Source organism: Ischnura elegans, chromosome 12, assembly GCF_921293095.1.
Source record: "Ischnura elegans chromosome 12, ioIscEleg1.1, whole genome shotgun sequence".
Lineage (NCBI taxonomy): Eukaryota > Metazoa > Arthropoda > Insecta > Odonata > Coenagrionidae > Ischnura > Ischnura elegans.
The window spans coordinates 87347249-87367845 of record NC_060257.1 but is presented as its reverse complement, the minus strand read 5'-3'; the positions used below and the strand labels follow the sequence as shown (position 1 = coordinate 87367845).

Below are 20597 nucleotides of genomic sequence, written 5' to 3'. Positions count from 1 at the left end.
ACAAATCACTGGACAAATAAAAAATATTGTTATTAATACTTTCATAACAAAGGTGAAAAATTCATTTGGTACCAAATACTATCTGATTCAGAAAAACTGAGGTATGACCCTAGCTGGACCACACAAACAAACATGAGGATCATCGGGCCTTCACAGATACCTAAAATTTTGGTAGTTACATTCATGCAAAATCGCCGTTGTTGCTACTCACCACTGATGGCTGCTCGACAAAAGTTATGTTATTCTTGACCCCCAGCGGCCATTTCACATTGAGCAGATCTTGATGAAGCTGGAGCAAGAAAACCGTGACCACAAAAAAGGCATTTAGCATAAAAAATGCAAAAACACTCTTATCTCGAAGCTGCTTCAAATCCAGGGCAACTTTTTCCTGAAAAACACAGCAATTTCAAGTTAGAATTTTACCACTAATAATATCAACTGTCTGGACAGTTGAAGACAGTTTAATAAGTCAGTATATAAATTGCAAGCATAGGTTGAGATATAAGTCTAGAGGGTAAATTTAGCAAGTCCATTTTGTAACCAACTTAAAGTCATCCTACTCCAGTCGTACATCCTAGTGGGAGATTCTTAATAATAAATGATTTTATAAATACAGTAGATTCTGGTCATGGGCCCATCGGTTATTTGAGGCAGCTGCTTAACTGGGGAAGATCTTGAAGAACAGAAGAATATCATAGAATTTTCGGTAGTAATAGTCGGCAACATTTATTCTAAACTCGAGATGAGATTAAAATTTTTTTTGTTTCAGGATACTGGGTTTTAACATTCTCCTCCTTCAGTTTTGTCTTATTTTTCACAATGGTTCCTATTCTTGCTTTATTCTTTAAGCTCTTGTTGTTATACTACCTGCAACAGGATTTGGATTCCATTTCCTGACCATGAGACCTCATTTAACATAGTGTGGTTTTTAAGAGGAGAGGACTCCTGTGGCCGTAGTTGGGCTGGAGATGATAGAATGAATCTGGGATAGTGAGAAAGGAGTAGCAACTCTAGCGGTGAGGGTTTAACGAGAGGTCACTAGGTAATTTGTAGGGATTACTGGCTGATGTCGAGTAGAGGAGACTGGTCGAGATGAACAACATTGCTTACTAATTGCAAGAGCTTTTTGTTTGCGACATCTTGCACAAAATTCAACTGAGTCATGTGGTCTATCCTGTCTCCCCCTTTTCACCATACAACTGAGCTATCTCCATTGGAAGATTACTATGCTTTTTTTGTTTCTATCTTTTTTTCCCATTCCCATCTCAGTGGTTGATGCATGCACAGAAATCATTTTTCTCTTCTTTCGCTAGTACATAGTCATTTGAGAACTAACAGCCTAAAACCAGTGTTAGTGGTGCACATGTTTGGTGGGATTTATCTCCTGCTCTACAATCTAAGTGAACCATGAATAAGTGATATTATTATAGTGCCAAGAGTTCAATAACACTCCCTTTTTTGCGTAATATGCCAGGTAAGGGCCTTTTACAGGCTGCAGAAATTGTTATAGTGGACAAAATTAAAGATTACCCTCAATCCCTATCACCTCATTTATCTTGCTATCAATGTACACGTATTCACATAACATATCAATGGCTAAGTTATAAAAACATTTATATCAAAAATATGTAGCAACTTTTCAGGAGAGCAAAAAAATGATTGTTTTAACTAGTAAATTGCAATTAAAAACCAAAAGTTCATAAAACTGAAAAAGAAGCATTATTTGCAAACAAAGAGTTGTTTTTTGCTTGTATTTTACTTTTTAATGGCATTACACTTTGTTTAAGATACATGTCTCAAACCGACTGAATTTGAGATACTTGTTGTTATAACTTAGCCATCGATATATAGATGGCAGGAAAAATATATTGCCTGCACAGCTCAGCTAACTTCCTATGTCAGATCTCCCAAAATGTGAAATTATTTGGCAGTACATACATGATGTCCACAAATTTTAGAAAAGGAAGCACTTCATGAAAAAACTTGAACCAAGAACCAATGTCGTTATCCAGGCTGCAATCAGACTGGGAACCAACATCAAAGTGGAACCGACCTAACCTTAATATGTCTTATAAAAAGCGTACCTTTTCTTTCTCAGTCTCTGCAATGGGCGTTAAGTATTTGTCGATTACGTCCTTCCAAAAATGCTCCTCTTCAGTTGGAATGTGATCAACTTCTCCATTTTTTAGGCCCGGCTCCTCAATCCAAAAAGGGTTCACCAGATCATCTCTCTCCATTTTTGGAGCTGCGATAGAAATACAATTTGCCATCAAAGTTCATGGAAGGTAAGGAGCTACTCCAAAAGTCTAAAAAAAAACTGAAATCATTCTTACGCGTGGTATTGCTACCAGCATCTCTGGAGGAACCAATTTCATCTTGTTGGTTTTCTTGCTCTTCTTCAGGCGATTCGTACAAATTATTTTCAATGCTACTGCCTGAGGCAGACATCCTTCTCACCGAAGGCATACCACGAACAACGGACATTCTAAAGGCAAAGTTGCAAATGGAAATATGTAAATACATACACCTCATTCATTTGCCTGCAGATCACAAGTTTTCATATTACATGAATGCAAACATTAAAATCTTGATTTTTAAGCAGTTGAAGGGATCAAAGTATGGACAATGCGTGCATATAAAATCACGGTGTAAAATAAAGAACTGGCAATGAGGAAGTGTATAATTTTCAGGATGTCCATGTCACTTCATTTTTTGCTAACTTTGACTTTTACACACTTACTTTCCTTAACTACACACTTTACTTTTCTACTACAAGTAACAAGTAACATGTTTAACATAAAAAAATTGTTTGTATGTATTACTCCCCCTGCTAATCAATTCAGAATGCTTGGCAGAAACAATAAGGGAATGAATTTGAGGGCTACCAACTGTTTAATTTTTAATTATAATTGTTCTTAAAACTTTCACTCAATAACCTTGAACTAGAACAAAAAATAATGAACCAACAATGAAATTATGAATCTACAGCCCACCAAGTGATTATTTTCTTCTCTGTATGCATTTTATTCTTAGTAGTAATCAGTGTTCTCAACGCCTTGGTGCCTTTGATCTAAAATATATACGTTATTCATTGAGAAACTTAATGAACTAATAGGCTAGACTGAGATCAATTTTTTAACTGCAGTTATCCTGTGCTATGCCTGAAATAAACTCCATAAAATCAAGATTAGATAGCTCTTGGAAGCTGAGTTTAAGCGGCACAAAATCAAAAAAATGCATAAAATAAGAAAAGGCATAAAATTGAACCCTCATCCAATAGCGATTCCCAATATTTCTTGATCAGGCTTGAGTGCCTCGGTATAAATTCAAGACATGAAATAAAATCGCAGAGTATCATACATATGACACAGAGACATGACATAAATCAAAATTTTACTGTACTCTAAGAATAAATCAATTATGTAATGATTCTAACATACCTCTCCATTGCTTCCAGGCGCTTGTTAACTTGTTTGAGGGACTCTGATATTTGCAGAAGTTGTACTTTTTCCTCCTCTTTCGCTGTGTCTGGGTGCGTGCACATCATGCACTTGAACAGGCCAGCAAAAGATATCTCCATCGACCCACTCTCGCTGGCTCCTCCCGAGGATCCAAAAACTCCCAGCAACCCCTTCTTCTTCCCACTTTTCTTTGCTTCTTCTTCTCTCCTCTTCTTCTCCTCCTCCATCTGTGATTGTAACAATTAATAAATCCACCATAGAATACTCACCAAGTTGAGTACAAATTTTTGGCCAAATCTGAATGAAAACATTTAATAAGGGGCTGGCATCATGCAGTATTTAGAATGATGGCACTTGATGGCCCCCAAAATATTTTGTGCAGGCCACACCATTAACAACAACTGATTTTTAACACTTAAGATAATGGAGAGAGAGTATTGGTTAAATTGTATCCATTTATGATTAATTTTAGGCATAAACAAATGAATATAATGGAATTTGTGTCTTATGTAGCCATTCGTATTTGAACATGCAGCCTTCAGGGATTAGGATGATTATGAAAATATTTTGTGCAGGCCACACCATTAAGAACAATTGATTTTTTTTTAACATTGAAGATAGTGTGAGGGAGTATTGGTTAAATTTTATCTACTCATGATTCATTTATGGTCCCAGTGAGAAATGGGTGGTGGAATCCACGTGGAACCCACGTGGAGAATTAACGTGGATACCACGTGTTTTTGGTCGTGGAATCAACGTGGAACCCACGTGGAAATTTGGTGGAAAAATTAAAACAGCAGTTGGTGCTGTTTTAATTTTTCCTAAAACCATTAAAACCTCAACCACTCTATATCTAAACCTTCTATATATGTGTCTACGATTTTTCATGTGCTCTCATGGCTGCCTTTCCACGAATTATATAAAAATAGAATGTGCGATACATTTTCACATAACTACCCACACAGCACATCGTTGCCAGAGGACGTCCGCTGCGCGTCCGTCGCGTCCTCTCAGTGTCCGCGGATTTTCAGGACAGCCAGAGGACATCCGCCGGCTGTCCTGGCCATCCGTCCGCACACTGTCCTATCTTGGATGTCCAGCGGACGTCCAGCTAGTGTCCCATTATGCAGGGTTTCGGAGTTTTGGTTTCCTCTTAAAACACTCACCTCCTCAAGGAGGAACTCCGAGAGAAAGTCTCGAGATCCTCCTCCGAGTAGGGAGTATAGGAGAAGGGAGAAAGAAAAAAAACTCTCTCTCGTTTCTGAAGCCAGAATACTTCCTCCCGATCGAGGAAGAGGAAATTTTTCGTGGAGGAAGAGTTATTTTGAGGATTATTTTAGGTAACCAAGTGTAATCCTCTTGTTGGAGTGTGGACTCTGGGAGGAAATTATAAACTATTTAACGAAAAAAAAAAAAATTTGACATTTTTACCGCTTCTATAGTTTAAGAACAACAAATGTACGCTATTTTTAAGTTTTACATTGTTTATAACAATTAATTAAGTTTAAACAAAGTTAGCAACAATTTAAGTAACATTTACGAGCGTTAAAAATTTCTACATGCCTTACGGGTTAAACAACAACAATTGAACGAACTTATGACTCTCTACATTATTTATAACAATTTTTAAAGTTTTAACAAATTTAGCAACAATTTTAGCAATTTTCAAAAAATTAAAAATTTCCGCATGTTGTACGGTTGAGAAGCGTTGGATGAACAATAAACCCGTACTCTTTCATGATTATAAAAATTACTTAAATTTAGCAACTTTTACAAAAATTAACAACAGGAATAATGGAATTTATCGATTTTTACTGAAATTTTATATTATGTACCAATGTCCTGCCGACGTCGCGTAGCCGTCTCGGGGACATTCCATTCCTGCAGGTTAAATTAACTCTTTCAACTTATTGATTAATTAATATTTACTCTCTAGGGATTAAAAAATCTCAGAGGCGATTGATTGGAAAGTATTTTAATGAAACATAACGCTTTAAATTCATTTTAATTTTTAATGGTAAGAATTCTCCTAAAATTATCACGGCATCGATGGCCTCATTCCCAGATTAGACATTGTAATTGTCCAATTTAAGGATAGGCAATAGAAGGTAAGTACTGCCGTACCTTTACTTTATATTGAAATTCTAGATTTTTTGGTGGCGAACGAATTTTGAATCTACCGCTACTCCGCGATACAGATTTTCCCATGGTTCTCCACATTCCTCCGTTCCTCCTTTCCAACAGAGGAACCGGAATGGAACACCGGAGACAGCATGGTGGTTTGGCGGTTACAAAGATGCAGCTACATGTATTCCAAGTAAGTTTGATGTGACATCCAAATAATTTTTTCTTGGCGTTCACTGTCGGCAGTATAGTGTTTCCGCATGCTCCTTATATTTCTTATAACTCAGCCTGTAACATCTCGAGGAAAAATATGGCTCTGCTTGGAACAACATGACCGTCTCGGTAAAACCGTTACTTGGCAACTAAAGGTAGCGTCTTTTTCCGTTGTTCATGGTGAAATTTTCGCTTTTGTTCCTTGTTTACATGATATAATTTAAAGTGGAAGTTCTTGTACTATAGTCTCTGTACGCGAGAACGTATAGGAAATAATGTAAGTGCTAGCGTATAAAATAGAACCTGTTGTTTTGATAACGTAGGCTACGGCTGAATTTGTTGTCCGAACGGTCCGTTTGGTTCCGTTCCTAAATCAAATCAAGTAGGGTTCTTGGCAATAAATATAACTAGGAATTGACCCACATCTCGTGATATTAAAATATATATATATATATATAACTAGGAATTGTACTTACGTGTAACCGGGGGATTTTGCAACACGCATATATGATTAATAGGTTTCACGTAAATTATTAATTCTTTGAAATCGGAGTACACCGTGTGATTTCTTTTGATATGTATATTCACGCACGCATCGAAAAAGAACATTAATGTTATGATAGGATGTTAGAGCGTAGGTTTCCGCGGCGATGGTTTGATCTCTGCATTTCTCCAGGGTTTTCTTCCGCGTCAGATTGTTGGTTGACAACAGTTTCGCTGGCTATCCTGCCAGCGTCTTCAGGTCGAAGGGTTATGATAGGATATGGCGATTAAGGTTATGATAGGATAACCACCAATGTTTAGCCTTTTTACAAAAAGTTTTTATACTCTTTATCTGTTTGATGGAACTAGGTTAATAATTAAAGATTTTAGGTCCTAAATAAATAAATGATCTATTATGTCAGTAAAGATAAGGCTTAGGGATTAAAAAATTACAATGCCGACGTAACTTTTATAGCGTTTAATATATTTTTTCTGCCCAACTTTGCTAACCTACTAAATTATAAACTAATTTAACTACAAACTAAGTAACTGTGCTATTAGTCATCCATGCATTTAATTTAGTGGAAACTATAGGACGACTGTAAGAAACTTGGGATGAATCTAAACAAGGTCTAATTATAAGTGATATATTGTGTAAACAAACCTTACGGCTATGTTACATGGTTCATTTATTTGCTCAAACTGCTGCATGAAATCTTATACCCAGAAAATAGAACTTGTGCATCTTTTCGTACAGCCATCGGTACACATTTTGGTGTAGAGTATCGTGAACCTGATATATTTACCTGGAGGCATTTACTGACTATAGCTTTCATGTAGTGGAGTTGAATAAAAATACCTTATCTGTATTTTATTTAGTTCCTATTTCTATTTATAAGTTTGTATGTCTCTCTTCTTATAATTGTCTGTATACTTATTTGTCTTCATTCTTTACAGATGTTGCTCTGAACCAGGACGATACAGCCACCAATTCTAGTGTGGAAGTTACAGTGAAGAGTTGGCTGGAACATGCTAAAGCAAGGCATGAGAGAGAGGTGTAAGTATTCGTTTGATTATTATATAGGTTTGGGCAAGGAGGAATAATTTTGGTCTGGATACTTTTTTCGCAAGTTGCTCCTGTTAAGGGAGCTCATATAAAGTAAATTTAAATAATTATTGAACATCTTGTAATACAAGGTTCACCCTTCCATGCTAAAGGTAGAGAAAATAGTATTGTTATGTATTATTTTCAGATGTAGATTCCACTACCAAGTAATTCAAACATTTGAAAACAATTTTTGTTCTGCATATGGGAGGTATAATTACCAAAAACATGGTTGAAAAGGATCTCATGCTCTATAAAAGTTCGATGTATAACACCTGTAGAACTTAAGAATGGGATAACTTATTCAACAGGGATGGTAGTTGCACAGTACTACAGAAGCTACTATTTTCTAGTAGCTCTAGCTAACTAAGATGTTTTGAAGTAGGTGTTGTTGTAGGAGCTATAGAAATTTCAGTAGCTCACAGCAGGCTTTAGCTGCTATTCACCTGTTATGTCTCTGTCGAAATGTGAATATTGCCAGTGAGCTAGGTTTTCACTTTTGCCTCGATACCAGACTACATTAGAAGATCTATTTTAATTATTAAGATTGGAAGAATTCGGAGATCTAAATCATGGAATGGCCTTAACTACAGCAAGTTTTTGCTAGTTTTTCAAAGTTTCTATTTTTTTAAGTTGCATCTCGGCCAATGCAGCTAAGTGGTTTGTGTGCCAAATCAGTGTGGCTGTTTTCACACTAATCCCAAGAGATCTAGTCCACTTAAACTTCCTCCTTTAAATTTTCTAGTTTCCTTTACTCCTATATCATATTCAGCTCCTCTGCATTAGTCTTCCTTAGCTCCAGCTTATGTAACACAATTCACTCTAGTGTAGTCATAATCTTCAAGCAGAGACCAATTGTTCAGAAATATTATCCTCCATTTGAATGCTTTTTCCAATATCTTTTTCGAGACCTCTACTTAGCTGTCTGGCAAGGATGGATCAAAGAATTTTTTTCTAGATGGTGCACCAGGGTCTAACAGGCAAACAGTCTTCTCATATTTGGGATTAAAATCTAGTTCAACAATTGTTCTATGAAAAATGTTCTTAATCATAATGTATACATTACTAACATATTAATATTTTTACTCAACATCTTTTCTTATTTAAGAACAAGAAAAAGTTAAAGAAAAGTTTGTAAAATGTATTCAGCCTCTAATGGACAGGTTTCCTAATTTTGAAACCTTAAGAATGTTAAACACGTGACTAATAAGACTATAGCGTCCTGTCTTATGTAATCTGCTTGTTACGTACAAGATACAATTTCTTGCTACAATGAAATGTTTATATACTTCATTATTACAGGAGCAGTGCAGGAGAGCATGACCGCTGAAAAAGATGTGGAGGTTGCCATCCAAAACTGGCTAAGGCACGCCAAGGAGCGGTTGCAGGGGAAGAAGAAAATTTAATAATATGTATGTAGTTTCTTGCATTGTATTATTTTAAGAAGCCAAATAAATATTGTGCATGGAATTGATGCCTTATTTAAATTCTTGTCTGGACCTATTATTTATTTGTATCGAACAAAATGCAATCCTAACCTAAACGTGTCCTCAAGGTGTCCAGAGCGGACAATTTCAGGTCGTCCATAGGCCACCTTTTTTACTGACATGCGGACTTGCAGCGGACATCATTTTGTATGAATTCGGCTGTCCGTAGGATGTCCATAGGCCACTTGGCGGACAATCACCGGATGTCCGAAAGGTGTCCGTGTGCTGTGTGGGTAGCGTGGTTTCAGGATGATAAATGACGCAATGTCACCAGAGAGTTAAGTTCCACAAATTAGAAATTCTGTTTAACATTTTATGATAATCACCACAAATCCACTTGAAATCAACGTAGATTCCACGTGGGTCCAACCACTCAATATCCACCACCACCAAATATCCACCACTCAACGTGGATTCCACCACCCATTTCTCACTGGGGTGTTAACAAATGAATATAATGGAATTTATGTCTTATGTAGCCATTCATATTTGAACATGCAGCCTGCAGACTCTTGCATTAAATGATAGAATATATTCCCATTCTTTCATTAAAACCAAAATCCAGTGGCGGCTCGTGAGTCAAATGCTAGGGGGGGCGCACTCCACCGGGGGGTCATAATTTTTTAATATTTCGTGTATTTTATTAAGTTTTTACGGCAATCTAGGAATTAAATTCTGTGATGCCATACGTTCCGTTTTTTTCAACAAAAATACCTAGTTTTCCTAATAAAGCTTGATTAATAAATACTAAATGCAGTAGACTCTCGGTCATACGGATCGGCTTAGTCCGGACTCTCGATGATACTGATCAATGATCTTGAAGACTAAAAATATATTTGCTGCGATATTTTGCAAATACAAACGAAAATACGTAACTTTAGGTTTTAGCGCCTACATTCTTCGTGCGGATATGCCCGCAATACACTTATGGTGTTCGTTTTTCAGTCATAATGCGTTATTTGTCAAATCTATTTAACATTTGCAATGATTTAGGTAGCAATGACACTTGTAACACCTGAGGAGGGAGGAGAGTGTCACTGACTTCCACTAGGCAACAAACACTACTAGAATGCGCGCGCTTTGCTATTGCAGATGTAAACTTTGATGGCGGTGTTCGCGTTGCTTCTTGAATACAGTATGATTTAAAATCAACAATTAAACATTTCTCACACATTTTAAACAAAATATGAAATACTCACAGGCCTTTCGTTATATTGCAAAAGTCCATCCTTCTTTCATTCTGTCCAGCAAAGTGATCAATTACACGTTCGTTGAAATCAGCGCTGGACAACAATTTCTTTCTGATTAAACACATGGCAAGGGCACTAGTCTATAAATAAACAAGGGACGACACAAAATAGGCCGACGAAAAATACGACCAAAAAGAACAAGGTGCCTGGACACAGAATTGGGACAATTTTTCCCTATATTTCCCTTAAAAAAACGAGCACTGTTGATTAATTCAAAATTGTCTTCTTGAATGTACACACAGCACTAAGAAACTTCTTAATCGGCAATTACGCACAATTAACTCCTCGAAAATGATGTCTGAACTCATTTCACTCCGTTCTTTCCGAGAGTCTTGCCGTTACTATAAGGACGACTCAAGGGAGATAGAAGTCGTGGTCCACTAATGCTGATTCAGCTGAGGGACGAATTTAAGGTCAGCAAAGGCATTCAAGCAAACAAAGGACGTCACGGACCATCTCCTTGAGTCTAAGATTCATATGTGGTAAACACACGAGACGCCAACGGGTCGCATTTGGAATAACCGTGTCTTCGAAATCATTGCCATGATATAATAGAAAATAAGTTCTAGATCGTAAAAGAAGACGACTCGACTGAGCCACAGATGGGAGCTGTAAGGATTTCCGCACTGATATGAACTCTTCGAGGCCACATAAATCAGACCCAAGTGGGCATTTTCCGTCAGACAGCTACCGCTCTGCCGCTGAGGAATTAGGTGAACATGAACTAATACAACAAGGACGGCTAGAAAAATGATGAACCTACACACAAAAGGTGCATTGTACGCGGCACTTCATGACATTAATTGAATGACTCTATTTAAAGTCGCGCTTAACGATTTAAATTATATTTAATCCTTCACCCTTTCACGCACGCAACTATTTCTTAAATTATAAATCAGTGGGGAATGTTAACTGATTTTTCCTAATACTGCAGGTCTTTTGATAAATTTATAGCTACTGAAAAATAGGTACCGCATTTCTAATCATCGGGAAGATATGAATACATTGTTAAGGCCTAAATATTATAATATTAGTTTCCCCAAGGTTCTTGAAATTCGTAATCATAACAGAACTGTGTCAAATAGTAGAGAATAGTTTTCCTTCGTCAATACGGCCTTTAACTGGTTGGATTTTATGTGTTCCGGAATTCAAACACCAAAAAACGCAAGCATAATGGGATAATTTATTTACTGTAGCAATACCTACCAGTAATTAAAAATTAAAATCGTATAACTACACCCAGTACAGTGACCATTCTGATTCCGTACGCCCCTTTTCTGTGGCAGCACCAAGTAGACGCCCGCCGGCCTGCGCAGCGATGTCAGCTCACTCGTCGCTCTGCGCATTTTCGGACGACGTCCCAAGACTTCCATAAGGCACAACGTTAGACGCGTCATAGCACCAGCGGCCCCCACCACTACCACTCTCCATATAACCGCATGGGGTAGGATTGGGACGTTCTGGCCAGCGCCCCACGGCTACAAATACGAACTTATCGCGCTATTTCTTTTCGTGTTTTTCCAACACTTTCGATGTATGGGACTGAAAAAACGCTTTTATTAATCAGATGTATAATTATAAATTAATGGCTATTAATTTTTTTTACTTTTTCGAATATTTGGGAGGGGCGGCGTCCGAGAGTCCTTATGGGCAAACCGCCACTGCCAAAATCTTTTTCAGAAGGCTACCACAAATGCCCTAACCCAATGCCCTAACCAGCTAATGCCCACAAATACCCCGACAGTGGCTTAGTAAGCACGACCCTCGCCACATGTGCCACAGTTTGGACTTGTGACGTCAACATCTTGTTTGGTAAAACCCATCCCGAAGTTTGCTCTGAGAAAATGGCTTGGTGGTGGAACTGGTTAATATGCCTGACCGGCATTCGGGAGATCCGGGTTCGAATCCCGGCTAAGCCAAATATTTTTCCATGGCAAACTTCATCCTTTGGTGTATTTAATAAAACCTAAATTTTTAAAAATTATTATTGATGATTATGAAAATCTTACCTCTCGTTTCTTCTTATTCGAGATAATTTCACGGGTACCCCAGCTGACGTTATTTAAGTTAAATATTGAGTAAATGATGAGGAGCAAGTACATGGATGGCACAGTGATGTAGTAAGTTACTCCGTGAATGAGGCAGAAGAATTCCTTGGGGTGCAGAAAAGCAGTGATGATGAATTCTCCCGCGACCGTGAACAAGAAGAGAGATGAAGGAGCCAGGGGGCCGTCCTCAGCCATTTGCATCATTATTCCCACCAGAACGGCCACCATCACGAGAGCATACAGTGTGCTGATTAACAATGCCACCCATAGCTGGAAAATGAAAGAATTACAAGTTAGTAAAAATCAATTCAATCTTTTAACAAGTTGACCTCTAGTCATAGTGACTACAGGTGGATTTAGGGGGGGGGGGGGCAAGTGTCCCCCCCAGACACTTATAAAATAGACAAGATTTTTAATACAGGCCCAATATCATTACTTTCATTTTATTTAGTGGTGCGGAGTATGACGATGAAGAGCATATTTCGTACAATAATTGCTGAGTGTTGTTATTAACCCCTTGCGCTGTAATGAGGAGTCGAGCTCGTCTTGAACTTTCGATGGCAAAACGCTCAATGACGAGCGTATCTCGTCATCGGTTTTACATAATTTAAGTACAATTTAGGGGAACAATATAATTATTTTGAAAGCTTAACAATGTTAACACATTCATAGTATACATAAATAATTCATAGATCATAAAATGTGATGAATTGGAAGGATAAAAATGATTTTATTCGAGTAGCGATGGCTGTATTCTCCATGTTTAATAATCACATTTTACTTCACGGTTCTACGTTGATTTGAAAACATATTTCATTACCTATCATTATAAAGAGAACCACAGAAAAAATAAATAGAGAATAGGAGCACGATATTCAGAAAATTAATCGAAGTGGAGGGGGTTAATTCCGAATATGAGAATACCATTTGCCTGTCAGACCCCCAAAAAATCCTGGATCCACCCTTGATAGTGACATCAATGAAAGTTTCCTCACACCATGCTGATCATTGAGATGGCCATGGAGCGATAAAATTCCAGTGCATTTTTGATGCCATGGGTGACTGAGAATTATTTTTAGTAATGGGTTATGACAGAAGAGGTAATTATGACTGCAGTACTTAAAAACTGAGTTAAATTCAGTTAGAATCATTTTCAGTGATATTTCTATGCATTATATGGACCAATAATATGCAAATGACAAAAAAAAACACTCATGGCATCACAGGAAATACATTATGATGATATCTGGTGATTTTTCCTGGTATTCTTCCATGTTTATCCATTTTGTAGGACACAAAATGGACAAACGTGGAAGAATACCCGGAAAAACCAGATATCATCATAATCAGAGCGGAAGCCTACTTAGAAATACATATTTATGTACTAAAACTTCATGGGGTCAACAAATTTTTGTTGATTTCAAGTATACCGGGACTATCCACGGTAATAATTTTATGGAGTCACTCGCAATGCACAAATTGAGTGAAAATTCCACAAAAAAATCATTCACCTTGACCGAGATTCAAACCCAGATCTCACGCATCTCAGTCAGGAAATCCAGGTTTGAATCCTGGTCACGGCAAATGATATTTTCCTCGGTGGAATTTTCACACAACTTCTTGTTGATTGTAAGTAATGGAACCCTCATTGCTCCTTAGGCATGAAGGTGTTACAGGGAACCAGCTGCATTCACTGTATTTTGCAGCAAATTCTTGTAACTTATGTCAGAAAATACTGTTAATTCAAAACAATGGCATTCAGTCGAGATATTTACTGGGTATAAAACGGTGGAACCCATATTCCACCAAAGGTGGGAAAATGCACCATAATTTTTTCCAAGAAATCAATTTTTTGGGCCTCAATCTTTCTAGCTTTTCTATTTCTGCATCTATTATAATGAAATATGAAATAAAGAGTCCAAATATTTATTAATTTTAACGTTGGCCAATAAAGTGTTTACTTAATATAGTTTTCAACAATCAAAAGAATGATAGACCTGACATAGTTATCTAAATAGAAAAAAATGAGGTAAAATTACCATACAAAATGAATTTTGAAATTCGTGGAACACTATTCAAATGATGCACATCGCATGAGGTTTAAAGGTATGCATCCTTACCTGAACATCGGATTTGCAGAGAAAGCAGACAAACATGAAAACCAGAATTGGAATGAGGTTATAGTAAAAACTGGTGTAGTTATCAATCTTAAATGCTGCATTGAAAGCTCCGACAAGCATCAAAAATATAGTACCTGGTCCTAGTATACTCCCAGCCATTAGCACCATCTGTGAAGGGATAAGCGTACAGAGGTCAGAAAATCGATGGTATCATCAATAATTAAATTAATATATTTGAAATATTGAAATTAATCTTTTCGCAGTCATTAAATCGCTGGGTAACAGGAAATGTTAGGTGGCAGGATATGGTGATTATAAATAACCACCATTTCTACATTACTAGCGATGATATCTTAATTCAACTGCTCACACGCTTTAGATTGTCCTCATTTTTGGCTACAAGAAGAGAAATTAACGTAGAAAGTTCTGATTTTGATTTATTGAATCAACTTTACTTCAATATGTAATACATTGTACGTAACTGGTTGTAATGATGATATAATTTTGGATTTTTATGCAGGTGCAGCACACAAGGTCCCCTAACAAGTATAGTTTGAAGGTCAGAGACACATGGGTTGATCACTTTGTCTGGGAGGACAGTACATATATGAGTGATCACTGCCAGGTCATGCCGCTCCTTCGGGAGTTACACATTGCGATCCACTATGGCGACCCACACTGGGGCAAGTATAAAATTCAACAAATCACCTACAATTGGCCTTTATAAAATATCTTCCAGTGTCGTAGCCAAGGGGGGGCCAGACCCCCTCAAAACATAAGAACACAATTATTTTCCGTCGTAAAAGAAAACGAAATGTATATTTAAAAATCATGAATTTAAAAAATATTTCTTTAACAAATGAAGCTTTTTCGATGATGAAAAGTGTTAAAATTAGTTTACAAACCATTATGCATAGAACCCTGTTTTTTTCTAATTTTCCGCCCTAGTTTTGGACCCCCCTGAACGAAATTCCTGGCTACGCCTCTGATATCTTCCATAATTCTGTCTTGCCACATCAATTTTACAATTGGCATTTCTGATCACATGGGTCTCCCACCTACTTTCTTTCAGCCAGAAAGGAAGAAAAACTCACATAGAATACTTTCAATTGGCAGTGGAGGATGTACAATTTAGTTGCTAAAGGTTAAGAATACCTGATATCCAATGTATAGAGTTGATATGCTATCGTTTAATTTGACAGTTTTCCTGAAGTCTCCGAGCAAATCCATGATGTTGGCCATAGTGGAGGGAACCCATCTTCGTCTCTGATTGTAGAACTCATTAAAACCTTCAGGGCAGTGGGTGTACGCATCACTTGCAGCTGAATACTCCACGTGGAATCCTTGTTGGAGCAGCAAAGTGCAGAGCCACCTGTCTTCCCCTATTAAAAATGGAGAAACACATTTTGCACAATGGTCACTCAATGGTCACTGCATAGCAAGTTGGTAGATCCACAATTTCAGAATACATAACTCATAATCAACGGTTCAATAACCAAATATGTATTTGCACTGAGCAAAACTAGTTTTATTTTTTTACGTTTCTAGATAATAATACGTGGCCATATTTCAATATCAGTTCCAAGAAGTTTCAGCATTTGCACAGGATCAGCAACCTCAGGCTCTCAAATAAATCTCACAAGGTACAACCAATCGTAATTAACAATTTTTATTTGCAATTCTGATACGACATTCCTTCATTGGTGGTCGGACCCAATATCAACCCAGACCTCAAACGTCACACTGAATATATTAGCACCTAAGGAGCCCATTCATGACATGCTTATCACTCAGTTGTTTCATGTTACACATGCACAGTAGAATTGATGAGGCATGATTCAATACTGATCCTGAGAAACCTCATGACAACCCAAGAAAAATGTTTGATGTTTTGACTAATATAATGCCGTTGCAATGCATCTAATGTTTACATGATTGAAATTTATTACTTAGGTAAAGTAAACAAACCATAAATTAATACAAATTTTGCAGCAAAACACAAAAATATGCCAACTAAGTCATGCACTACGGCATGTCACCTTCCTTTCACAAGTTCATACATATTATGTATTATGTACATTGTGAAATTTCCTCACCTTGATCAAATTGGACGTAGTGCCTTGCTTCTTTTGAAACTGCAGTGTAACGGCTCATTACTTCCATGAGAGCTGTGCCTCGAAACAAGGAGAAGCAGCCTGGACTGCAGAGTACTGTACCAATTGTATGCTCTGTAGCCTTCTGTAGCCAATGACCAACTGCATACTCAAATTTCTGGTACCATACCATGGGCCCTGCAAAGAAGTTTTTTCATTAGTAAATTACATCAAAAGCAGTGAGTTGGAATTTAGTTATTACATTATAGCATTAATAAATTATTAAACTTATAACTTATCAAATTTATTTAATTTTTGATACCTTTCAGCCAGTCCAAGAATTGATACATTTTGTTTAATACGAAGCTTGTCCAGAAAGTCAGAGAACTTTTGAGCTCTCGCACCATGGGAATTTTTTTCATTATATATTTGGCCACAGTGAGTGGTGGAGAGGAGTGGAACGAGTTGGAATCTGGAGTGAAAGTGGGAGGAATGATGTTTAAATCTGTGAGGTTCGCGGATGATGACGCACTGATTAGCCAGTGAGGGAGGGGACTGCAGGCTCTAGTGGATGCGTTAGACGAGCGGTGCGAGGAGTATGGGATGAGGATTAATCACAAGAAGACTAAGCTTATGCGGTTTTGTAAAGCATTGCGAGCGAGGAATGTGAGACTCAAGATAAAAGTAGGTGGGGAAAAACTTGAACAGGTAGAGCAGTTCAACTATTTAGGCAGCACATTAGAGGAAAACGGACACAGTAGCAAGGACATCAGGAAGCGAATAGCACTAGCAAAGGAGGCGTTCATGAACAGGAAGGAACTTCTGAGAGAATCGTTATGTGAAAGTTTAAAGAAAAGGTTAGTGAAGAGTTTGATTTGGAGTGTAGCTCTCTTCGGTGCGGAAACGTGGACACTGAGGAAAGAAGACGAGAAAAGATTGGAGGCATTCGAGATGTGGGTATGGAGAAGAATGGAGAGGGTGAAATGGACGGAGAGGAAAAGGAACGACGAAGTGCTGGATATGGTTGGCGAGGGGAGGCAGCTTTTGGATGAGATACGGAGGAGACAGAAGGTATGAATGCTTAAAATCTGCATAGAACGGAAATTGGCTACGTGGAAAAATAAGTGGCATATGCCTTCAATATCATGTAAATAAAAAAAATTAACTTCTCTTTTATAAATTAGAAAAATTTAATTCTTTTACTTTCTGGACACCCCTTGTAGCGTGACTTTCTTAAAAGATGCACTTCTTACCAGAACCAACTGGATGAATTCTTCCGCATGCAGCCCCGAGCCGTGGGTTCTTTTTCATTAAATCGACAAGCAGTTGCACTGACTTTGGTTTGAAGTCAATGTCTCCATCTAGAGCTAAGATGAAAGTGTTTTCAGCTCTCACTTGCTTGCGGCATTTATGGATTGGAAGTTCCATCAGTCGATAGCCCAGCAAATAGTACATATACATGCACTACGGAAAGAAGAAAAGATACTGAAATGAGTGGATGATTGCTTTGTCTTAGTGAACAAATGATCAACCCATAAACAATGAACTAGTACGAGTTTAAATGGAAGATAACTAGGGGACAAGTATTAAAAAAATTCTATCCCCAAAAAATCCATGAATAGTAGATTCAAGTGATTCCACAAATAAGAAATTTGTATTATGGCCACTTTGGACTAACGTATTTGTACCTGAGAATTTTTTATTTATATTTAACTATTATTTATAATGAAATATTTAGCATATATGTACTGGAAATTATACATGCACTTACAGTTTTTGTAAGGCAGGAAACGCTATTTTCACAACATGATGATACAATCAAACTGAATTAAAAAATAATGAGTGTTGGGATTTTTTTATCTGAAATTGGTAATGCATTTGGATGCTGGATAAAGAATCAAGAAAATTATGGATTCAGTTTTGATCAATTTAATATTCTAACCATCACTATTCTATTGGAAAATAAGTTCAAATCAGCAGAATGACCTTGTAACAAAGGTACTTGTATATACTATCGTTTTAAATTACATCAATTTGCATGATGCTGAATTCTGGGTGCTGAAGGTTAATGCTGGTGCAATGGCAAAATGTAAGGGTAATCTGAATAGGCTAATGGAACACAAAATGTTTTCTTATAACATGAATAAAAGCTCATGATTATATCATGTACATTTTGTTTCAGAGAAAGAAAGACAAAATGATATTTTACTGAAATCTTTGAGCAGAGCATTGAGGAGAGACTAATTCAAGACTTAGGATAAAGTGTAGCCGATCGAGAACTGATTAAATAGTACACATACAATATCATTTATTTTTAACATGTTGCATATGGATGGCGAGAATTCTCATCATTGTCTTCCAAAGCGTTCTGGACGGATGACGAGAATTCTCGTCATTTAGACACTATGCTGATTTATTAAAGCCGAAATTCATATTTTTTTAAGCCCAAATTCCAATTTTTATAGTCCAAATTCAAAATTTATAGCCTAGATGCCATTTTTTAAGCTTAGATCAAACATTTTAGCCCAGTTTACAATTTTTTGCCAAGAGCCCATTTTTTAAAGCCCAGATGCCAATTTGTTTATCCCAGATACCTTTTTTAGCCTAGATCCCAATTTTTATAGCCCGGATCTCAATTTCATTTAGCCCAGGTCCCAATTTCATTTAGCCCTGTTCCCTATTTTTTTAAGCCCACATCTCAATTTTTTAGCCCAGATCCCAATTTTTATAGCCCATACCCTAATTTTTTTAGTCCAGATGTCAACTTTTTTAGCCTAGATACCAAATTTTTTACGCCAGATCCCAGTTTTTTAGCCCAGATTCCAATATATTTAGCTCAGATCTCAATTTCTGCCTTTGACAATTCTGTATCAGACTCAAGTTTTGCAATTATGGCTCGGACTTAAATATCGGACTTCAATTTAGAACTAAAATCTCGCTATTACTTTCTGCGCAAAGTGCCAAGATTCCTATTACTCCATAACGAGAAAAACAATGAAATGGTAGAAGAAAGTACCGTATATGTCTGAATATAGTCCCCCCTTTCTTTCCAAAAATGCCCGTGATAAAAGTTAAGGGGGGGGACTATATTCAAACCCATTTTTTTAATTTTTTCCAGAAACTCAAGCCTCAAAATTAGGGGGGGGGGGGGACTATATTCAGAGGAGGACTATATTCGGAGGAATATGGTAGTACTGTGGCTCATAAATTGTGCTCTATTCAATTCTTATAGGGTTTATAAAACTCTAAACGTTTCAAGTAGCATTCGTTTCAAAGGATTTTTGCTCCAGATCGCCAAAGAGAGGGCAGCGAGTAAAGAGTCAGTTGAGTCATCCTTGGACTGCGAAGATAAGCCAACAGAGCGTGTCCCTTCAAGAGATCACCCACAACACTTCTCGAGAGACCTTTGTAGACATCATCTCATCCCTATCATTGGGAAGGGGAAGGAAAAATACCACACCAGAAGATGCAAAGTGTGTGCTTCAAGAAAAATTAGGAAAGAGACTAGGTATGTGTGCTCAACTTGCGGCGTTCCACTCCACAAAGAAAAATGTTTATGGAATATCACACAAAGAGGAAATACTGAAATTATTTGTGAGTACTACATTCAAAGTCCCGTTTAAAAATATTAATTTTTAAATAAGTTACGGAATTGTTACTATGACTATGCATGTTCTAAGATTAAGGTTTAAAAATCCGCCGGAACAGAGGGTTAAAAGGCATTTAAATACCCCAGTACGTAAAATGTTAATTATGCAGTCATTATTTTACATACGAGGGTTGTGCCAAAAGTAAGGTTCCCAATGGGCTACAATGTTGAGGGAAGGTGCTAGGCTATATCCCACAACAGTGCCGTGTGCAGTAGTTCCCCTACTCTCGAGTCCACGATTCACTATGTCGCTCATTATTGTCTCCTTAACCATCAACAATGGAAGTGTTGATCCCGATTCCTGCAAATTGTGAGGTTGAGCAGTAATCTGATTTCTCCATGCGAGGAAGTTACCGCCCATGGAGATTCATCGGCAACTGACTGAAGTTTATGGTGAAGAGTGCATGTCCGTTCAGCACGTCCACAAATTTCTTTTTTTCTTTCTTTCCCACAAATTTACGTCCACAAATGCTGCAGGGCTTCTGCTCAGGCTCGCACAGAAGTTCATGATGAAGAACGGAGTGGAAAACCGCCGGTGTCCAGAAGATCAACGGTGAGTTGCTC

The 20597-nt window shown here is 37.4% G+C and overlaps 1 protein-coding gene across 1 annotated transcript in view; it reads right to left on the bottom strand.

The window, feature by feature from the left end:
* The window catches only part of LOC124169720 (chitin synthase chs-2-like), a 102441-nt gene that overhangs the window by 10263 nt on the left and 71581 nt on the right, over positions 1-20597 (bottom strand). Inside the window, exons 12-20 of the mRNA XM_046548408.1 lie at positions 17638-17848; positions 16388-16582; positions 15447-15673; positions 14292-14459; positions 12133-12441; positions 3441-3688; positions 2334-2485; positions 2085-2245; positions 212-388 (exon numbers count right to left, since the gene is read on the bottom strand). Of these exons, the coding sequence (XP_046404364.1) occupies positions 212-388; positions 2085-2245; positions 2334-2485; positions 3441-3688; positions 12133-12441; positions 14292-14459; positions 15447-15673; positions 16388-16582; positions 17638-17848 (1848 nt within the window). The remainder of the gene's footprint in view (positions 1-211; positions 389-2084; positions 2246-2333; positions 2486-3440; positions 3689-12132; positions 12442-14291; positions 14460-15446; positions 15674-16387; positions 16583-17637; positions 17849-20597) is intronic.